We start from the raw sequence: 22,963 nt of genomic DNA on the forward strand, positions 1-22,963 counted from the left end.
AAGCAAAGGGGGCATGAGAATAGAGATATGTACCTGCTTTTATTTCCTCAAAATGAAAGGATAAACCAAAAGGAATAAAAATGACCACCAACAGGTGGAGGGAGGAAAAAAAATGGACAGGAAAAGAAATTCACTTTTTTAATTTGACTGAAACTATGGAAGTTTTTTTTTTTTTTTTTTTGGTAACATATAATGTATTATTTGCTTCAGGGGTACGGGTCTGTGATTCCTCAGTCTTACACAATTCACAGCACTCGCCATAGCATATACCCTCCCCAATGTCCATCACCCATTGCCCCCCAAACCTCCCACCCACCTTCCCCTCCAGCAACCCTCCGTTTGTTTCCTGAGATTAAGAGTCTCTTATCGTTTGTCTCCCTCTCTGGTTTCGTCTTGGAAACTATGGAAGTTTTTTTACACAATTATAAAAAAAATGAAATTTAAAAAATTTAAGTGTTTCCTAAAAACACCATCTGAATTTGTAGCTGTAGTAAACAAAACAAATGAACCTCCACATGTGGCTGATGGGTCACCCACAAAAGAGAAACTAATTCATGTGATTTTTTTAAAACAGCAATTTGACCATATTTTCTTAAGAGCATATAACCTAAGAAGAAAACATAAATGCAAAGAAATTTTAAATAGTTTCCAGTAATCCTATTGTTAGTGATAATAATGGTACTGGTATTTTGAAAGTATCACCTATTTGTAGTAAAGAATACAACAAAATAATGATGTTAATATCATTAAGAACCAGAGATACATAAAATCCAAGAAATTCAGTAAAAAGCCTATGGTCCTAAATTTTAATTGGAACATCAGCATGAATTCACCAAGTGGTTTTCCTAGCTCAGTTTACCTAAAAGGACCAAAACAAAGACCAACTCAGTAGCAATGAGAACCCCCAAGTCCTGACTAGGGTCTCTAAATACCATGTCTCGCGGCACAGAGCCAGGACTCCGTGGAGGAACAGCTGACTCCAGACAGGTCTAACATGATCCTGCAACATCTTAATACAAAGACATGAGGAAGCTACTAAGCTCGTATGAAAAAGACTGCAGAACCAACAAGAATCAGTTTTTGGCCAAAGAAGGGACAATGTGAGCGTTAGGAAGAACAATAACTATAAAGGATTGAAACGTTTCAACTATATTACAATGATGAAGAGGAAACCTCTATACCAAAGAAGACGTAAGAGTCTTATCAACCAAATGCCACGTCAGACCTTGTCTGGATCATAACTCAAACAAACCCATTGTAAACATCAAACTAAAGAGAGAGGTAACTGGGAAAATGTGAACACTCATGCTGAGGAATTATTGCTCATCTTGAGGTAAAACACAATCATGACTACGTTTTGTAAAACTGTCCCTCAGACAATACTGAAATCTCTATGGATAAAATGGAATGTCTTGGCTTCATAATCCTTCTGGTGTTAGGGTAGGAGGGAGTGCATGGGGAGAGAAGGAAACAAAAATGGCTATGCAGGGGTAAGTACTGAAGTGGAGAAGGGATACGTGGGGGTTCCCTGTATTATTTCCTACATTTTAAAAAATTATGATACGTAAGTCGCCATATGGTACATCATTAGTTTTTGATGTAGTGTTTGGTCCATGATTCATTGTTTACATAGAACACCCAGTGCTCCACACAATACTTCTGACTGTGTTTGAAATTTCTATAAAACAAAAAAAGTCAAAATCCATCCTGACTCAACAATTCCACTTCTAGAATCTGTAATATAGAAAAACCCCTATCTATATCTTTTTATTCAAGAATTTTTGCACAAAGATGTTTATTATGGCTTTGCCCCTAACAGTGAAAAATTGGAGATAACCCAAATGTCCAGTGACATATGAATGGTAAAATATAGTCTGTAACAACCAAACGATGGAGTATCATGCAACCCTTAGAAAGAGGCAAGTCTGTATGTGATTATATAGAAGAATTTCCATAAAGTTTATGGAAAAAACTGCTGAACAAAATGAATAGCACAATCCCATTCTTAGCACTGAACACTAGTCACATATATGTTCGTGTGCACAAAATCTGGAAGGATACACATTAGATTGTTCAAAAAAAATCATTGCTGGGATTTGTACAAGGTGTTCCTACGTATATTTTACCGATAACTATTCTAATAAATGAATAAAGAGATTATTCTTTTTAGTTTCTTGGCAATTTTACAAAAGGCTCTTCTACGCTTTCTTTCTGGATGACCTGTACCTCAAAAAAACGACTGTATCATTCGGGACAGCAGATTAGTACCTCAAACAGCTTTCCTTAACTGGGGATCTGCTAGCGTATTTAGCTCCAGAGAAAATTATTTGATTATCTGAGTGACTGTTTTCTCCCTTCTCCCAAGTCTGGTACTCGGATAGCCCTATTCTCTGGATGCATCAGAGTTCATTCTATTGATACAATAGATGCCTTAAGGTCTTAGTGTTGAATTCTCTGTGGAACCCAACCCAGGTTGAGAAGGGCTAATCTGGACACTTGGCATTCTTCTGGAAGGCTGCTGTAATTAAGCCTGTATTACAACTCTAACTTTTTCTATCATCTACATTGGTCTTGTTCTCACATATTTGATCTCGACGCTCTTTGTCCATAGAATCCAATTTTACCAGCCTGCAAACCAGATCTCTAAATGAACAGCCCACCCATGATACCTTCTCATTTTTAAGAGCCAACAGATACCAACCCAATTCAAATTTACTGGAGCATTTAAATAATTTCTACGGTCTGCGGTAGGAAAACACAAAAGATTAAAACTTTAATGAGGTACAAAATTTCTGTATATGTTATGAGCCAACTTTTGAGGCATGGAATTTCAGGATCTGAGAAGAATGTACTTAGCGCCTCCACATGCTTCATTACTGATCTGGGTTCGGATTTGTTTGTTTGGTTTCCTTTGGACCATTTACAGCAACATTTCCCTTGAATTTTTTTCATTAGCTTGAAACTTACCCTTATAACTCAAAACAAAAGGTCTTCTTAGGATTAAAAAAAAAAAGACAAACACCAAACATTAGCAAAAAATGAAAAGCAAAGTGATTCTTGGCTTATAAGCCGCTTTAGGACAGGTGCTAAATAGCTTATCCCTTTAGTGGTTAATCACCAGTTTTCAGATCTGTTTATCATTCTCAGATCCCGAAGTATACACGGATAGGTCTATAGATAAAAACTCCCATGTTTAATCAGTCCAGCAACACAGAAAGCCATTTCACACATTAAGAGACAGATACGACTTAAGATCGAGATTGTAAGCTTGGCTTCATATTAGAATCATCTGGGAAACTTTAAAAACCTCCGCATTGATGTTGCACTTGAGACCAATTAAATCATTCTCTGGAGATGGGATCCAGCCATCAGCGTGTCTTACCCCGGATATTCGGACTCAGTAGGCCTGGGTCACTGCTGAAAGCACTGACCACTTCTCGGCCCTTGTCTTACCTGACCTACCAGTCGCACTTGACAGTTGAGCACTCCTTCCTCCTTGGACCACTTTCCTTTGGCTTGCAGGGCACCACGCAATCCTGATTTTCCTTCTACTTTAGTCTAATTTTCTGGCCCCTATTCATCTCCCAGGTTTTTAAAAAAAAAATTTTTAAGATTTTATTTATTTATTTGATAGAGAGTGATCACAAGTAGGCAGAGAAACAGGCGGGGGAAGGGAACAGAGAGCCCGATGCGGGACTTGATCCCAGAACCCTGAGATCATGGCCTGAGCCGAAGGCAGAGGCTTAACCCACTGAGCCACCCAGGCGCCCCTCATCTCCCAGTTTTTTAACACCGGAGCAGGTGTCCTCAGCCAAGCCTTGGACCCTCCTCTCTATCAGAAACTACACTAGATCCCTTCGCGATCCCATCTAGTGTCCCGCATTTTCAAACCACCCACATTCTGATGACTCCCAAATTCCTATCTCCAGCCCAGAGCTCTCCTGTGAACTCCAGGCTTCCATATCCAGCTGCCTTCCTAGCATCTCGCTTGCATGTCTAATATCGCAAACTTGATGTGTCCAAAACTCAACAGTTCATTGTTCCATCAAAGCTGTTCTTCTCCACCTTATTTAATGATGCCCGGTCCACTCTTCCTGTCTTCCATGCCGAACACTTCGGAGTCATGCCTCATTCCATTAGCACTTTTTATTCAACCCAAAAATTGTGTTGGCTTTTATTTTCAGCCATATCCAAAAGTGGCCTGCTCCTCATGACCCCCACCATTCCTACCCTGGTCCCAGTAACTGTCATTTCCTACTTCTACCCTCACTCCTCCACAATCTGTTCTCAACACAGCGGTCGGAGTGATCTAGCTAAACACTAAGTCAGGCTGTGTCATTCCACTACTCAAAACGCTCTACGCAAATCCTGTATCTGGCAAGGAGTTAATATCCAAAATAGATAAAGAACTCATACAACTCAATAGCAGAAGAAGTCTGATTCAAAAAACGGGCAGAGGAGCTGAAGAAACATTTTTCCAAAGAAGGCATAAAGAAGGCCGGTAGTAAAGACGGCCAACAGACGCAGGCAAAGATGGTCAACATCATTCATCAGCAGGAAAACGCAATTCAAAAATCACAATGAAACATCAACTCTCGTTTGTTAGAAAGGCGAAGATAAAAAACAAAAAAAATCAAAAAGCAAGAGATGACAAGTGTCGGCGAGGATGCGGAGAAAAGGGAACCCTCATGCACTGTGGGTGGGAATGCAAACTGGTGCAGCTACTGTGGAAAACAATATGGAGATTTTCGAAAAAATTCAAGACAGAGCTACCATATAACCCAGGAATCCCACTTGCGGGTATTTATCTACAAGAAACGAAAACACTGATCTAAAAGGCACCTGCACTCCCACGTCTGCTGTAACATTATTCATAACAGCCAAGACCTGCAAGCCGCCCAAGTGCCCATCAGTGGATGAATGGTAAACAGTGTGGCACACATACACAACCGAGAATCAGTCCTAAACAGAAAGGACTCGTGCCATTTGCAACACCATGGATGGATCTTGAGGGCATTATGCTAAGTGAAGTAAGTCAGAGAAAGACAAACACTGTATGATCTCACTTACATGTGGAATCTAAAAAAGCAACCCAACCCAACCAAATCCAGCTCACACATACAGGGGACAGACCGGTGGCTGCCGGGGGTGGGGGGTGGTGGGTGAAATGGGTCGAAAGGTATAAACTTTCATGTATAAAATACGCGAGTCTTGGGGATTTCGTGCACGGCATGGTGACCACTGTATTATAGATTTGCAAGTTCCATGGGGTAATCTGGCTGGCTCAGTCGGTAGAGCATGTGACTCCTGATCTTAGGGTCTTGAGTTCAAGCCCCATGTTGGGTGCAGAGCCTACTTTTTAAAAAAAGTTCCCAAGAGAGATCTTAAAAGTTCTTATCATAGGAAAAATATTTCTAATTATGTGTGGGGATGGATGTTAAAGAGACTAACTGTTGTGATCATTACACAAAACGTACGTATGTCACAGCATTATGCTATGCACCTGAACTAATGAAATGTTATATATCAGTCATAGCTCAAAAACAAACCTGACAAGACACCCTTGCAGGGCTCCCAAGTCAGAGCAAATACCTATCTTCTTTCAGTGGCCTGCAAGATTCTAGAAGATCTGGCTCCCACTTATTGCACTATCCACTCCCATCACCTACTCGGCTCCAGCTGCACAAGCCTCTCTGCCATTCCACGTTGTTCCCTGGAACCTTCTAGAATGTTCCTCCCCAATATATTTACATGGTATGCTTCCTCATCCGTTTCTCTTTTTTCTTCATGTCACTCTCTCATAAAACCAGTCTTCTCTGAGCACTCAGCTTATACATGTAATCGGCCCCACCAGCCTCCCTATCACCCTAACCTGTTTTAATAGTTTTACTTAGTTTCTATCATCTCTTCCCACTTGAGCACGTAAGCTCCAAGAGGGAGGGGTTTTTCTGTCTGGTCCGTTTACTGCTATGCCCCAGGGATTAGAGCGCAGTCTAGCACACAGTAGGAGCTCAACCAATGTCTGTTACATGGATGGCAAACTGAGCCGTACTGAACACGAAACCATCTTCATCCACTGATGGCTGAGCGAGCACAATGACAGAGCATCCCCTACACGGCCCTGTATTCTCGAAATCCTGCAGCGGGACATAGTGAGGCCTACGTAAATGCACAGAAAGATGCAAAGATATACAGCAAAGTGCTGAGAGAGAGAACTTCGGCAACACAGGTAGGATTAGAGAATAGATTTATAAGGGACAATTGCTTTCAACATTTCCCCATCCCCCAGTTTTTCGCAAAAATATATAAACATATCTATTATTTATGCAGTAAGCTACCCAAACTAAAAAAAACCACAACACTGGCCTGGGAACTTTTACAGCTAGATTCTGGTTATTTTTCATAGCATTTACTATCTTTTCTGTGCCTCAGATCTTCACATGTAAACCATGTTTGACTTTGCTTACCTCACAAGGCGACTGCGGGCTACAGTGGGCCAGAGCTTTCACATGTCACCTGTCACTAAGCATCCTGTCTGCTTTTCTATCTTTCCTACATCATGCGTCTTTAAGAGAAAGTTCATAGGGTGGGAGAGAGTTCCAAAAAATCTTTCTCCAAATCAGGCTCTCAGAATTAACCAGTAAAACGTCTCACTAGACCAGAGTCCTTTCTAGGACCAACGCTGTCTTAGGTGGTCCATCAAAAACGTTTTAAGAGATGCCTGCTTCCAATCACAAGACTGAGAAAGTCCTTCCACTCCCACAGCAACAGTCCAAGCCTGGACCATTCCCTAAACCATGCCGAAGGGGAGGAAGAACTTCCTTGATTAACTCATTCCAGAGAACAACAACGATGCTCTCAGAGGTGAGCCAAGAACCACGATAGCTTGCATGCTGGGGACCTGCTCTAGGTACTGCCAAATGGAAGAGTGAGTCTTTGACAGAGAAGCTTCACAGGGACAAGGAGAAAATCCGCAAAGTTTTGGTCAAAAGCATGGGCTGATGGGACAGAACGGCATCTAGAAGTGTCCCCAAGCAAAAACCTTTTGCTTTTGTGTTAGAATTCTCTTGCAGCAAGCTTACCCCTTGTATTTTGCCAAGAAAGCCACAGTGCAGGAGAAGCTCAAAGTGAAAGATACCACACGCACTATCAGAGCCCTCGGACATGGGTCTCTGCGAAAACGAATCCAAAGATATGAGGAACAGCAGCCCCAAATCCTCCCTGCTCAAATACGGACAAGACCAGAAAGGTCGTAGAGAGACGAGAGGTGGGGGTTGGGCTAATCATGAGTTAATGGCTGAAAATGGAGTCCAGGACCAACCCAGCCATTCTCTAAGAGAAACACAAAAAATCAGTCATATATGCTAATTGCCAGACCTAAGAAAGGGCTCAGATATATCCAGGACAATAAATAAAACAAGTTATCCTTCAGTCTCCTTGGTTCTTCTAGATAAAATGTCTAGAATACAGTAAAATTAGGATGTGCACATAGAAGAAAATGTGGCTCATAATCAAGATAAAAAATAGAACTAGAACCAGAAATGACTGTTACTAAAACTGATAAGAACTTACAACTATTATAAATATATTGTTTATATACACATAAATACATATGGGTGAAGAATTATTTTGTGAGAGAAATGGAAACTCTCAAAAAAACAAATCAGTAGAAACCCTAAAACTGAATTTAAAAAAAAAAAGTGGCACTGAAAGGACCTAACATCAGATTTGGACACTCTGAGAGGAAAAGATCAGTGACCTGGATGTGGGTCAGTCGCCATTATCCAAACTGGGGCCGGAAAAGGATGGGGGCAGGGCTGCCAGAAAAGTGCACAGGGGTACTCTGAGGGATAAAACCTTCTGTCTCTGATCTCGGTGGTAGTGGCACGGGCATACTTATTTGGCCAGATCCATCAAACAGAGCACTTCAAGTGGGTACATCTTAGTGTATGTCTGTTGTCCCTTAAACCTTGATAAAGGTGGTTTTAAAAAGATGTAGAAACCGATCAGTGTTTCTGAAAGTGTCCTGCTGGGCCAATCACTGCTCTCTGCCCTCAGATACGTTCCTCTGCCACCTGCTTCTCTCTGTGTCCCGGGGCAGTGAGCTCCTCCAGGCTGATTCTCAGGCTCCCAGACCTGACTGCCAGCTGCGAACAGCCCGTGCAGGACCAGGGCGGACAAGCACTGGCAGGGCCAGGACAAAGCAGCCGGAGTACGTTCTCCTGGTTTTGGTGTGTTTCGTGCGGTGGCTGTAGCAATAGCCGCGTCTCTTCTGTAGACTTACCTGCTGACAGGCTGGCTTGTAATGCTTCCAAGGGATCCCGGCTCCTAGATTCTGACCACATCACCTCTTTCCTGTGTCCCTCCAGCCAAAGGAGGGACGGCAGCAGCCTCCTGCCAATGTGAATTCTGAGGGGCCGTGGTTCCCTGTTTGGCTACTCAGCTCTGCCAACAACCATGTAATCAATTCTATATAGTCAATTTCCTCTATTTTAAATACTGAGAGACGTTTCTGTTTCCTGATTAGATCATGACAGAAATACACCTGCCCCAAGGAAGCAGGTGCCTTACTCTGGCCAGATGCCTCATATTTACATAAGGTGAAAGAACAGTTAGGGGTAACCTGGGTTCGAGTGTGGACAATGCCCAGAGCCGAAGAGACACATGAATGAAGCAGAAAGGTTGTTGTCCGACTCTAGAAACAGGACCTAGACATGTATCAGGGGTAGAACCACTATTAAATCATCCCATCCATGCCCCCATCATCACAACTTTTTCTAGTCTCCTGGGACCACCAAGCAACAGCTTTAAAGGCTGGGCTTTACAGGGAAGCAGGGAAGCAGGGAAGGGGCAGGCCCCGATGGGGAGCTGGGCACTTCTGAGGCTGGCTTTTCACAAAAGCAGCAGGAGGTGAGAAGTAGTCCCGTCTGCACTCTTGGTCCTGACGACACACTCTCAGGGATCCCACGTGGAGGGATCCGCTTCCACTCTACGCCTTATTTGCAAGTTGCAGTAGAGACTAGGATGTGTTCACTAAAACCCCTTTATTTTTTTTTCCTGGGCCCTCAGCCAGAACACAAAATTTCCCAACTTCCCTTGCAGTTGGGTTGGGCCGCGAGACTGAACTTTGGCCAATGAAACACGCTATCGAGTAACGAACCTTACTTCCTGACTAGGCTCAGACAAACCTCCCTGGTCGAGCCAGAAAGTGGAAACAACCCACAAGGCCATCGGCTGACAAATGAATAAATAAAAGGGGTTCCAGCAGTACGATCGAATACTACTCAGCCACAGAAATTTAGTACTGACACATGCTACAACATGAGCAAACCCCGAAAACAGGATGCTAAGCGAAAGAAGCCAGCCAGAAAAGCTCTCTTATCATAGTATTCCATTCATACGAAGTGTCCAGAATAGGCAAATCCAGAGACAAAAAGCAGAGGAGTGGTGTCCTAGGCCAGCCTGTGAGGCGGGGGGTAGGGAGTGACTGCTAACGGATCGCCAAACAAAACTGTGGCTGTTGAGGGCTGGGGAGGGGAGTTGAGGGCTGATGGGGGACCAGTGGCTTGTAATGAGTTCAGGGTTTTGGGGGCAGGAATGATGAAAATATTCTAAAATTGGTTGTGGTGGTTACCCAACTCTGAATATACTAAGACCACGGGCTTGTACTCTTTAAATGGGTGAATTGTATGGTGGGTGAATTAGGTCTCAGGAAAGCTGTTCCCACACCCACACCCTCCCTGGCAATTCAGCATGGTCTCGTTTTTCTCATCAGCCGGCTTTAAGGAGAGCTAGGGACTGAAGGGAGGGCGGAGTGTCAAGATGGGAGGACAGTGGACTGTCAATCACCTGGAGAAGAGACTGCCCGAGCACAATACGCCCACTGGACTGGATGTACGTTATGCTGCAACGACGCGCAAGCGTCATTCGTGTTAAGGCACTGAAATTGCCGCGCTACTTGTGACAGCAGTTACCCTACCCTAACACACAGTCACCAAGAAGGCACAGGTTTCCTTGGTGATGCAGACCAATTCCCCTCTGAGTTCGTGTCTTATCCCACTTTGACTGACACCTGGGATCCCACGCTAGGAAAATGCCCATCGCTGTTGACCCTGACCTAGCCTCTGCAGCCCTTCACTTTTCTGGATTGCCGGCTTTGGGCCAAGCCCTACTGTGATGGCGGTATTACCAGTAATTCTGCTTTTATACTTTTCTGTAGACACTGCCTGTGTAGGACTTAGATATTGTTTTCGCACATATACAGAAAAATTCAATAGATCTGCCTTCTACTACACCAATCCCTTCACTCTAAGGACCCAGGTATCACCATACAGATCTCCTCCCACTGTAGACCATGGCAGATCACAGAGTCATTCATTCATTCATTCATACACCCATTCAACGAATACCTACTGAGCACCAACTCTGTGGGGGGGGGGCACAACGGCCGTAGGCACAGGTAGACCATGGCTCCTGCCCCCAGCCCCAGATTTAGTCTGGTGGGAGGGATGATAAATATTCGAATGGAACCAGAAATATGAGTGCTACGAGGGAAAGGAGCAGGTGCTATGAGAATGTGTAACAGCAAGGACACTGCTTGCAGGTAATGGTACTTTCTGCAACCCAACCTCTAAGGAAAGAGACACTGAGCTAGACCCTGAAGGAGCATCGGATTTGGTCTGGAAAGCAACAAACACTCCAGACAGAGGCAACACCCCCGAGGAGAACAGCCTGCCCCTCTTATGAACTGAAGGCAGGGGAGGGTGGCGACAGGGCAGTGAACCAGGAAGAGGACAGGAGGCAAGGCAGGACCCAGGTCATGTGTGACCATTTCCATAACTTTACGCAAAGTTTCCCGGTCAACAGACTTCTCCTTGGAAGAACTCAGAAGCGATTCAGGACACCTCACATTTTACTCCAAATGGCCTTCTAGATTCCAGCTCTTCTTAAGAAGCCTTCCTCAGACACCATCGCTGAAGGTGATCTAACCCGGAGGGTTGGAATTCTCCGTCAGGAAACAGAAGGACACCTCTTATTCATTCAGCTTCTTCCATGTGCCCAGCACGGTACTAAGTTTTGTACTTAAGATACTCTTACTTAATTCTCAAAACCATCTCATTCCACATATGAGTGAAATCATATGGTATTTGTCTTTCTCTGACTGACTTATTTTGCTTGGCATTACACTCTCTTCTCTAGTTCCATCCATGTCACTGCAAATGGCAAGATTTCTTTTTGATGGCTGAGTAATAGTCCATTACACACACACACAAACTCTCTCTCACACACACACACACACACACACTCCTCATCTTTTTTTATCCATTCATCTATTGATGGACACGGAGGCTGCTTTCATAATTTGGCATGTGAGCTAAGGAAAAAGAGAGAGAGAGGCAAGCCAAGAAAGAGACTCGTAACTCTAGAGACCACACTGCCGGTTATTGGGGTGGGAGGTGGATGGGTGAGACAGGTGACGGGGATGAAGGAGTGTGCTTGTCGTGATGAACACTGGGTGATGGATGGAAGCCTGGGATCATTGTCTTGTACACTGGAAACCCATACAACATTGTATGTTAGCTATACTGGAATTGCAATTATAAAAACCCATCTCATTAATTACCATTATCCTCATTTCTTCCCTGGCAATGCAGTCCACAGTTTTATGGGTTTTGAACAGCAGAGTGGTTTTTTTTTTTTATAATTTTTCTTTATAAACATATAATGTATTATTAGCCCCAGGGGTACAGGTCTGTGAATTGCCAGGTTTACACACTTCACAGCACTCACCATAGCACATACCCTCCCCAATGTCCATAACCCCACCACCCTCTTCCTACCCCCTTCCCCCAGCAACCCTCAGTTGTTTTGTGACATTAAAAGTCTCTTATGGGGGCACCTGGGTGGCTCAGTGGGTTAAGCCTCTGCCTTCGGCTCAGGTCATGATCTCAGGGTCCTGGGATCGAGTCCCGCATTGGGCTCTCTGCTCAGCAGGGAGCCTGCTTCCTCCCTTTCTCTCTGCCTGCCTCTCTGCCTACTTGCGATCTCTGTCCAATAAATAAAATCTTTTAAAAAAATAAATAAAAGTCTCTTATGGTTTGTCTCCCTCCCAATCCCATCTTGTTTCATTTATTCTTTTCCTACCCCCAAGCCCCCCATGTTGCATCTCCACTTCCTCATCTCAGGGAGATCATATGATAGTTGTCTTTCTCCAATTGACTTATTTTGCTAAGCATAATACCCTCTAGTTCCATCCACGTGGTCGCAAATGGCAAGATTTCATTTCTTTTGATGGCTGCATAGTATTCCATTGTGTATATATACCACATCTTCTTTATCCATTCATCTGTTGATGGACATCTAGGTTCTTTCCATAGTTTGGGTACTGGGGACATTGCTGCTATAAATATTCGGGCGCACGTGCCCCTTCGGATCACTACGTTTGTATCTTTAGGGTAAATACCCAGTAGTGCGATTGCTGGGTCATAGGGTAGCTCTATTTTCAACTTTTTGAGGAACCTCCATGCTGTTTTCCAGAGTGGCTGCACCAGCTTGCATTCCCACTAGCAGTGTAGGAGGGTTCCTCTTTAGCAGAGTGGTTTTGAAGTATCTCTTAAACTGTTTAAGTGTGTGTGCATAGCATATAACCTGTGTGATTATCTTTTTCCATCACTCGTTAACTTTAGGAAACCCTCATGAGCGGTCTTCTTCAGCACAAAGGACTCCCCTGACACAGAAGTCAGGAGATGTGGGGACAAAAGGGAGAGAAATTGGTCAGAAAAGGAAGCTCTCTTGGGCCCAAGGAGGCTGGGGAGAGGACTGAAGGAAGCAGTTTAAGTCCTTTGGGTTAAGTATTTCAAAAGGAAAAATACGTATTATTGGCAAGGCCACTGTTCAGAACACATGGAGATGGTCCATTTCTCAGAAAAACATTGCAACTGGTCTTCTCGTATAAAAAGTACATATCATGAAAGTGCCTTCAGCCTTCAGCTACCATCTATGCTCTCAGCATATATGACAGAGCAAAACATGTAAAAAGATGGCGCTACAGGTCCAAGAGGCCCAGGATTTCTTCAGGTCCTTCAGGGAAACGGAAATAAGAGAAAGCTTTCTGGGCAGAGTTTCACAGATGATGCCGTGACATTACTAAGCGAGTGTGTCCAGAGCACTGTGCTCAAGCTGGGGCGCTCCAGCTCCAGATGTCTCACTGATCGGCCGTTAGATCCTAGGCCCTTGCCTTTCTCTCTTTCTTCCTCCTAAAATGAAGGGTTTGGGGGCGCCTGGGTGGCTCAGTCATTAAGGGTCTGCCTTCAGCTCAGGTCATGATCCCAGGGTCCTGGGTTCGAGCCCCACATCAGACTCACTGCTTGGCGGGAAGCCTGCTTCTCCCTCTCCCACTGCCCCTCCTTGTGTTCCCTCTCTCACTGTGTCTCTGTCAAATAAATATATGAAATCTTTAAAAATTTTAAAAAATAAAATAAAATGAAGGGTTTGGACCAGATGACTACTTTTCAGTGCACAGGATTTGTGCTTCTCTTCACGGCCAGGAAAATGATCACACAAATGTGTGTTCCCCTTTTGCCACACGATTTTAGTGACCTGGAGGCCGATGCACTATACAAGTGGGGAAAGGTCATCATTTTGCTACTTCTGACTAACACCCAATAAAGAAAGGTCATAGAAATGCACGACTTAGGATGGCAAGATCGAACCATGAACAGAAACTGAAGAGACCAAGAAAAGGACGCTGGCAGCTATGGCAGGGACAAGGAGCCCACACGGCCCTCCTGAGGATGTGTGTCCCTCTACCCAGGCAAGGATGTGGCTGGACAGCCCCAGGGGCTAAGGGTGAGCCGACTGCTGGAGGTTCTGGAACAAGACTGCAGCCTCCCTGGCACCGGTTGGATTCTCTAACACTCATCGGCCACCCCTGCACGCATTTCTAGGCACTACAAGGGACTTTCCTCTATCACTCCCCTTATTTATAGAGTGACACATCAGATATTCCAACCAGCATATCATGTGTTCAGCCTCCCCTCCACATACTGAGGAACTCAAGAAGGAGTTATGTTTTGCTGGAGTTGGCAGTCTTGCCCCGAAGACGCAGGGAGTAGAATACGAGAACATTCCTACTTTGTGCAGGCGAGTTGTGTTCCTAACCTTCTACTGTGATTCAAGTACTCTTCTTCCAGACTAGCTTTCTGCCTGCTGCCTGGATCCCTGGTCAGGTTCTTCTGGCTGTATACCGAATCAAGTCCTGGCTGTGAAAACAACAGCAAATCGAGGAAACTACAGGATTCCACGCCACCAAGTGGCAAGCAGTTTCATGGCTCAAAGCAGACTTGAAGCAGCTCTGAACACGCTTCTGAATGCTCGAGCCAGCTTTCATAATCATGGACAGCCCTTGCCATCTGAGGCTGCCAAGCTTTAATAAGTAATTCACGGCCACGATTTGTTCCCCTTTCTAAGCGGTAAAGGTCAACTGCAATGCGGGAAAATCATCTGTCCATTGCTATATTCCCCTTTATAGACAGAAGGTGATGCCATGAAGTTTCTCGAAACCGTACACAGTGCTGAAGTCGACTGTGAATATGGTGACACCTTGCCTGGCCTGTAAGACAGGGCCGCTGTCTCCTCGGGGCCCAGGAGGAAGACAGCCTCCACCCGAGAGCAACGTGGTTCCAGCGCGGGCATCCCAGCTACTCCGCTTCCAAACTGGAAAGACGCTGGTCTTGGGATCACTTCATCCTGCCACATCGATTTCCCTTAGATACTGGTTTTCCATTTCACAAATTGGTTTTCTCTTTTATTACATCGAGTGGATGGCAATCGGACTGTTCCGTTCGACTACAGTTACCTCTACCCCGTTTGGGACAAGACACGGTGGCGATTCACTCCAATGGCCCTCTTCGTTTGTATTTAACAAAGCATTTTTTTAAATAGCACTTATGGTATGCCAGGCATTCTTCCAGGAATGTCACCAGTGGTAACTCATTTAATCCTTATAAATTGAAATGAATAAAAATCCTGTCACTGTTCGCCGGGATCCACCAGAGCAGGACGCCGGCTATGTACCCAACAGAAACGTGCCGTGCAGGTACACAAGTCACGCACAAGTCTATCCGCAGCAGCACTGTTCTTCAGCACCCCAGACTGAGAACAAGCCCCAAGGAGAGCTCAGTTGTGGCCGATCTGTACAATGGACTATCCTGTAGCAACAGGAATCACCGAGCTGCGACACAGCCAACAACACGCATGTGACACCGAGTGAAGAAAACAGACGCAACAGAGTATGCTGTGATTCCACTTATATGAAGTTCCAGGACAGGAAAAATTCATCTATGCGGACAGCTGTTACAACAGCAGCTGCCTACGAAGGGGTGGGGATCGCCTGCAGAGGAGCACAAAGGAGCTCTCTGAGGGCGTAGACCTGTTTTATATCGAGATGGGGTGGTGTTTACACTGTGCGTCCATTTATCAAAAGGCATCGAATCGTGTACTTAAGAGCTATGCATTTCACTGTGCATACATCCTGCTTCGTTATCAAAGAGAGATGTGACGTCATGAGCACGAGGAGACTCCCGAAGCCACGGGAGCCTGAACACACGCGCTGTCCTGCCGATGCTGCCCATGGCAAGCCCACAACGTGTAGCCCGATCCAGCTGCTGAAGCCAAGCCAAGACTCTTGAGAGACCAGACGCAACAGTCCTCTCGCTCGGGTCACCTCCTATGCTCACTTTATTCACTCCCTGTGGAAGACGTCGACCAGGGAAGGGAGATGGCAGGGCTAGAACATTTACGCACCAGGGATTTTGTGAGGTTCAACCTGGCCAACTTCTAGTTATCATCCTCCAAATCCACAGTAGCTGAGTTTGAAGGTGCACATGGCTGACCAGGTAGAGACTACATTTCCCAACTGCCCTTCTGGCTATGTGCGGTCATGTGACTATGCTCTCACCAATGGAATGGGAGTAGAAGTGCCCCCCCCACCCCACCCCGTGCTAATTCTATATGCTTTAAAGGAAATTGTCCTGAACTCTCAGTCTTTTCTCCTTTTGCACAGGCTGGAATACAGACCCGCAGTGACCTAGCTTCAACCAGAAGAGGATAACATTTTTGCAAATTCAAGAGCTACAAAATGGTCAGAAACCAGGTCCCTGAACAACTCCTGGAGCAGGGCTAAGCCACTCGTCTGGCCCACTCACTGCTACACTGCTAGGTGGGAGAGCAATTTCCGTCTTACTCAAACCACTGCACTCGGGGTCCCTTTGTTACAGCATCTTAACTAATACCAACCCCCTACCCTTCGGCACACAACCTCTTGAGGCTCCTGGTCTCCAGGCTGGAATTTCCATGTCTCACCAACTCCATCTAGCCCAGTATTTTGTCTTCCAAAGTTCATATTATACTAGTAAATGAAGAGAGCACCCTCTTTTATCCTACAACAGTCATCTAGTTGCTTAAACTTGCCCCGCACAGTCCACAAGATAATATCAACCCCTTATTCGAGCATAAGAGATCCTTTCAAGACACAGCCGCAGCCTCCGCACTTAGCCTCAGGGCACGTGTGTGCTTCCCCGGCAAACTGTACTCTAGTGGCTCCAGATGTTCCCAGGAGGCCCACTGCACATAAAGAACACTAGGCTCCCATTTCTGCTCTGGCCAAGGAGAACGGCCTCTTCGCCAGCCACATCCCACACTCTCTTCTGCATGTGAGGTAATTCTTACCACGAATTCCAAACCCAACCCCCAGGGAAGATGCTTTAAAAAAGCCCCAGGTGGAAAGACTTCCTCCCTCTGCTAGGCTTCCACAGCATTTGGGGCAAACCCTCATCAAAGCATTTATTCCTCCAACCTCTAAGGCTTTAGTTACACGTCCGACCTCACGGCTGGAGTATATGTTCCAAACACAAAATCCCTGAACCCCAAGATCAGATGCCTTGCCCTTTTTCATAACCTTGGCCTTTTAGCACCTGGCCTGGCTCAGACTCCGTGAGGGTAGAATGAAAGAAGAACTGGACAGGCAGCATGTTTCAAAATTCTATACGTCCACTCTCACTCTTACCTGTTCAGTGCAAATGCATAGTGGAATTTAATATTATGCTGGTCGGCCAAGTCACACGTGGGCAGCATTTCCAAGGTCTCCACGAGCTTCACCATGGCGTCATAGTCCTGTTGGCAAGAGGTCCCAAGGTGAGAAAATCGGGAGACAGACAGCTCTTCGCAGATTCTTCTGGACAGTTATCAACCTAAGACTGCCTCAGCATTTAAATACAAACCTTTCCCTACAGAGAGAGCTTTTAGTGAAGTTATTTATAGCCTGTAACACAACAGGAATAAGATTTAAAAAAAAAAAAAAAAAAAACCAAAAAAACCACCCAAAATGAAGGTGAGAGAAGGCACACCAAGAATCCCTGCTATCAGAGGCCACAAAAGGATCAAGGGGATGAGGCAAGGTGAGTCCGGCAGCCCAGAAAAAGATCACACGCTGGGAGCGCCGGAGAATTAACAGCACGAGCAGGGCTGTGGGTTAAGATAAGTGCGAGATAAACACACAGAAAATCTTACAGTCACTGAGCACGGGAAGAGAGCAAACACGCCAGGTCCTTCCCATTTGGCCACAAATAACTGAATTCATCTGAACCAGGATTTTTCCACGTTGGCACGACTGACCTTTTGGGGCTGGATTCTTCTCGCTTGTGGGGGCTGGCCTGGGCATTCTGGGAGGTTAAGCTGCACCTCGCCCTTGCCCCTGAGCCGTGAAAACCAACAAGGTCTCCAGACACAGCCACAAGTCCTCTGGTTGAGAACCAGAGTTCTACACTGCATAATTACCCAGGGAAACATTGCTACTGTGTTCGTCTCAGCTGGGTCCCCTCTGAGCTTTGCCATCTGCTACCCTTTCAGCCAGGCTTCCAGTCACGGTGACTGGCCACCTCACTGCCAGCCAGCCACAGTTCGGTGAGAAGGGCTGCCCACTGAGATCCCGCACGCCTGTCCTGAGCTCAAGGAAAGGCGACAGTGTATTCCAAGAAGCTTCTGGCTTACCTCTGGGCCTGAGAGTCCTACCAATGGAAGATTATAAAAACAAGAGAGACGTGAAGGCCAGGACAGAAGGAAGCCAGAAGCTCGGGGGAAGAAAGACTTCAAAAAAAGGTCATTTGCATTCTCTTGTCCCCCGGGCCAGCAGTTGGTCTGTTGTCAAAATCCCTAATAGCATCTGCTATTAAAGTCAATTAGATGTACCTGTTTATCAGCAGGGCTCGCAGACCCCAGCAGTTGACTCTTCTTTGTTCAGGTCATAACTGGGTGCCTCAATTTGATTTAAAGACCTGTTGTCAACAACCTCCAATACAGCTTTGTAGAATTCTGCACGGAAGGCACAGTGTCCTGCGTCCCCCCGCCCCCCATCAAGGCATCCCTATAAATGACTTGACAGCCTTTAACTTGGAGGGAGGAAGCACTCCATTTCCTTCATGGTACCGCATCCCATAGACTCGGTCTCCAGCACTCCTCGTGAGGCCCCAATCCTTGTTTTAAAGTGAACTTCTGCATGCCCTGGGTCCTAGATGCGCCTCTGCTACTCCTCCTCTCCCTGTCACTGATGGCCGGTGATCCCCAAAGAAGAAAATGACAAAGGCGTAAAGAAAGTAGCACAGAAGAGGGAAAGAGCAAGGACAACATTGCCTCAGTTGAATCCTGACTTTGTTAACTGCTGTGTGACCTTGGACAACTTACTTAACTTCTCTGTGCCTCATTTGTAAAACGGGGATAATCAGAGTATTCATCCCATAAGCTCGGGGAGAGGATGAAATGAATGAGGATTTGCCAAGAGCTTGAAACAATGTCTCACCTCAAGTGCATCTAAACTGTTAGATTCTAAGCTCCTGTTATCAAGCCGTACGGTGAATGAGGTTTGGCCAGAGTGGCTGTCTGATGTGACAAAACCTCCGATGTTACCAGCACAGCAGATACGCTAAGGGACCTATGACCCGGCCACATACCTCTTTTGTTTATAAACAAGGTAGCTAACCACCGCCTGGTAGAAGAGTGCTCCCTGTGAGGACTGAATTCCTCTGGCCAAGGAAGTGCTCCACACGCCCCAGCCTCCGGGAAATGGGCTCGTACCTGGATGTCGCGGTAGGACAGCAGCAAATTCACGATGATGTCTGCGGTCAGAACCTCGGTGTTGTCCAAGCGAAGTCTGATCCGAGTCAGCTCCTTCGCCAGTTCGTCACCCTGGTATTTCTCCCGGGCTCTCCGGATGTCGTTTAATAAGGTTTCTTTGTAGTAAGCGCTGGAGAGGGAAGTAGGACAACTTCTGGGCCCATCTACCTGCATCTGGGACTCTGTTTCCTTCGGTAGCTCAAAGCACCTTGGTTCTTATAACCACAACACAGCTGGACACACGGGGGCCTCTCCCAGGCCCGAGCCTCTCCGCACCAGCAGAGACAGGAGACAGGTCCTACCTGCTAGTCACCGTCTGTGGCAACCAACCACTCCACATCAACAAATGCAGCTCGTTAGGACCTTGGAAGTACTTTCCAAGCTGACCGCTGTCAGTCTATCAGGGATCCGCACCTAGAAATCACAAAGCTTTTCCCACTCAGCCAAGAGCCAGAAGCTGGGCGTGTCCTCGAGCAAACCCCAGAGGCTGTGCCTAGAAGCCTTTGGACAACCTCCGCCTTTCACTCCCACTCCTCCACTCATTTTCGACTGCCAGAAGGCTTTTCTAACATAAAACACAACTTCCTTCCCGGGAGCATCTAGATGATGATAATAATAGCAATACATAAAAACATCTAAAGCGGCTCAAACCCCCCGCAATCGCTCACCGGAGCCTCTCAGAGAACCAACGCTAGTATCTGGTACTTGGTTTAAAACCTTCGCAAATGATCCAACTTGGTGTACAGAGGCCAACTTGCAATGACCAAGAATGGACTTAAATATGTGGCCCACTTTCCAAGTAATGTTTTAATGGAGACCGGACACTGCCAAGCAGTAATCTACCATCAACCGGTTAAGTGGCTAAGAGGACTTCGCTGTAGAGAGAAAAACTAAGCTGTTCATGAGAAAAAAGGGGCAGGCTCGTCATGATCTCAGGGTCGTGGGACGGAGCCCCGCATCGCATCAGGCTCTGTGCTCAGTGGACAGTCTGCTTAAGACTCTCTCTCTCTCTCCCTCTCCCTCTGCCCCTCCCACCCACCCTGTCTCTCTCTAAAAGAAATAAACCTAAAAAAAAAAGAGCAAGCTCAATTTAACAGTCTTCAGAAAAAGACAAATACTTAAGAAAGAATGTTACTTACTTTTAATAGTTTTAAAACGACGCCAAGTAAATGTGAATGCTCAAAATAGGAGCCCAATTAACATTTAAAGAAGGAAGTCGTGCCCCACAGAAAGAACTCTGACATCAAATGATCAGTGCGCTTTTTTTTTTACTTTGTGTGTCTACTGCTTATCAACCCAATGAGCAAATAGGCGGATTCTGCCAGTGTTTAAAATTCTCTCAGTCTTAGGAGTCATTAAGTTGGGTGACAGCCACTGTCCGTTTGGTGGATGATAAAGGCATCAAAGATATTAAAGCATTATTAATTTAGCCTGACAAGTGAAAAGGTAGACTTTAGTCTTGTTTTCAAAGCTAATTCTGAAAACTAGTTTTAATGAGCTGAGAAACTTCACAAGAGCTAGAACTTGTAAGTAAATAAACAAAACACTGACTTGGGGATATCATCTATGTACGACACATGCAGCTGTTTCTGCCCGTGGTAATGAGGGAGGATGTTGCTAACTGATGTGAACTTGGAAATGGCTTCAAAGGCCTCTTCAGCACAAGGCTACAGGCGGCCTTTACCCATCTAGGAGAGCTGACACCTGAGCGAAAAACTTATCTGGCAACCCTCTTCCAGATGTTTTAAACCAGAAGCCCTGCGTACCCTCTCACCAAGCATTCAAGAGACGGAAGTGACCAACAGATATTTCAAGTCCTTTGAAATCATACCACATCAAAACAGGTTTTCCTGCTGACAACAAACACATATTTCATGAAGAATGAACGTGAGCCCACTTCTTACAAGGCCTTGCTAGGATGGCAGACTCGAGCCAGCCCATTTCCTCATCAGACCAGAAAAGCTAATATTTGAAGAGCTTTCTCCCCAAATGTCACTAAAATGCTCATTGTGCGGCAAGGTGGGACTGCGTCAGGTTCTGCACGAAAGCGCCACTGCAGGTCCCCCGTCTGCTGTCCGCACTAGCACTGGGTCACAAAGACCTGGGTTTCTCGTCTCGTTTCCCCATAAAGGGGCATAGAAGAGACTCTGTGTCCAAGCAAGAGATGACAGGATAGTAAAGGAACAGGCTGTTAGCAAGCGTGTAACTCAGACCAACGCGACAGTGACACGTCACAGCGGGGGAAGCCACCATCTGAGCCACAGTGGGCTGTGGGGGCCTTTCCATTTAAAGCCAATCCATCCAGGGCTCTGGATTCTCATTTGTGTTGGAAGGACAGATCCTTCTTGTGACATCACTTACATGAAATCCTTAAACCTGGCTGTGAGGTCGATAACTGGATCCTTTGGTCTAGTGGATAACCTCGGGCCTCCAACTCTGAGAACCCAGAACACCTTCGAGTCCAGCCTCTCAAGCACGGAGGCTCAGACAGGTGAGCGGACGGCCAGGAGGCTGCCAAGTGCGGCGTCGTCTGACGTAGAACTCAGACCCAGAACTGCCCACCTCTGAATGAGTGTCCCCCACCTTCTCCACAAAGGACAAAATCTGCAAAGAACACATCCCAAGACGTCCTGAGGTCAGGACGTCCTGTGGCTTGACTCAACGCGAGACCCTCACGATCCGAGTGACCTTGCTGAGCCATTTTAACCACCGCCAACAGCTGCTTGGGGTTGGGGACGGGGGAGACAAAATCCTGTTTGGAAAGGATCTTAAAACACGGAATCTCAGGGCTGAAAGAGCATAAGAACAGTGACTTCACGTCCTTATTTTCTAGATGAGAAAACGGCTACAGAGAATTCTTTATGAAGGTCAGGCAGGGAGCTGGGTGGGGCCAGACTCGGGCTCAGCCCTCACCTGCTAAAACTCCACTTCTATTCTCTTTAAGGCCCAACCTAGCGAGGTAGCAAGGAACAACAGCAGAGTCCAGGGGCACTTAGAACGGACTGGCTGGGGTTCCCCATTCTCTGGGCATTACGGTCTCCTAAGAGTCCACTGCCTCCACGAATGTGAAGGGAAAATTCCAGCAAAGCTCCCAGGGTTGCTGACTGCGAATGGGAATTACCATGAGGTCACGTGGATGTCCTTGAGAAGGCTAATAAACCTGTCCACCAGGGGCACACACAGCGGACCCAGGATGGTGTCCCAGTTGGGCTGCATGTACTCGGAGGCACGCCTCTGGGCGTCGCTCTCGCAGCAAAAATAATCAGCGCACGGCGTCACGATGTACGGGATGAAATAGTAATTTCCACTAGATGCCTGGAAAACAGAAACAGAAATGAGTCACAAAGTCATTGATGCAGAAGCACAGCCGTGGATTTGGGCAGGCGGAAACTGGTAGGTCAGGGAAGGAGAAAGCGCTAGAGAATGAGTCACGGCGTGTGCAACAGGATGAGGAATCTTCTAGGTACAAGACCGGAAGCCCTGCAAGCCCACAAGCCCAAACACAAAAATTTGGTTTCGGAGGTTGAGCTGATCTGTGTATGTCTCTGAACTTCCCTGGCAGAGCTTTTAGGGTTTTTAAGTCATGGAAATGACGTCATTTCACCACATCCCCCCCCCCCCCCCCCCCAATAAGAGGGAGCGTGAACCCACTGATAAGCAAGAACGGCAAGGGAAAGGCAGATCTTTCTTTCAACATGGATGGGAAAGCCCTGTTGCTGGACCACTGAACCACAGGTGAACGATTATAAACTTTGTTGAGTAAAAACGGTCTTGCAGGGAAGAGATATCAACAAAT

At 46.1% G+C, this 22,963-nt stretch overlaps 1 protein-coding gene across 1 annotated transcript in view; it reads right to left on the reverse strand.

The window, feature by feature from the left end:
* LOC111150410 (mitogen-activated protein kinase kinase kinase 15) overlaps positions 1 to 22,963 on the reverse strand; it is a 118,079-nt gene that overhangs the window by 54,711 nt on the left and 40,405 nt on the right. The window contains exons 4-6 of the mRNA XM_022507830.1: positions 22,289 to 22,482; positions 19,129 to 19,297; positions 17,066 to 17,172 (exon numbers count right to left, since the gene is read on the reverse strand). Coding sequence (XP_022363538.1) covers positions 17,066 to 17,172; positions 19,129 to 19,297; positions 22,289 to 22,482 — 470 coding nt within the window. The remainder of the gene's footprint in view (positions 1 to 17,065; positions 17,173 to 19,128; positions 19,298 to 22,288; positions 22,483 to 22,963) is intronic.

Source organism: Enhydra lutris, unplaced genomic scaffold (assembly GCF_002288905.1).
Source record: "Enhydra lutris kenyoni isolate GAN:26980312 unplaced genomic scaffold, ASM228890v2 scaffoldscaffold23, whole genome shotgun sequence".
Lineage (NCBI taxonomy): Eukaryota > Metazoa > Chordata > Mammalia > Carnivora > Mustelidae > Enhydra > Enhydra lutris.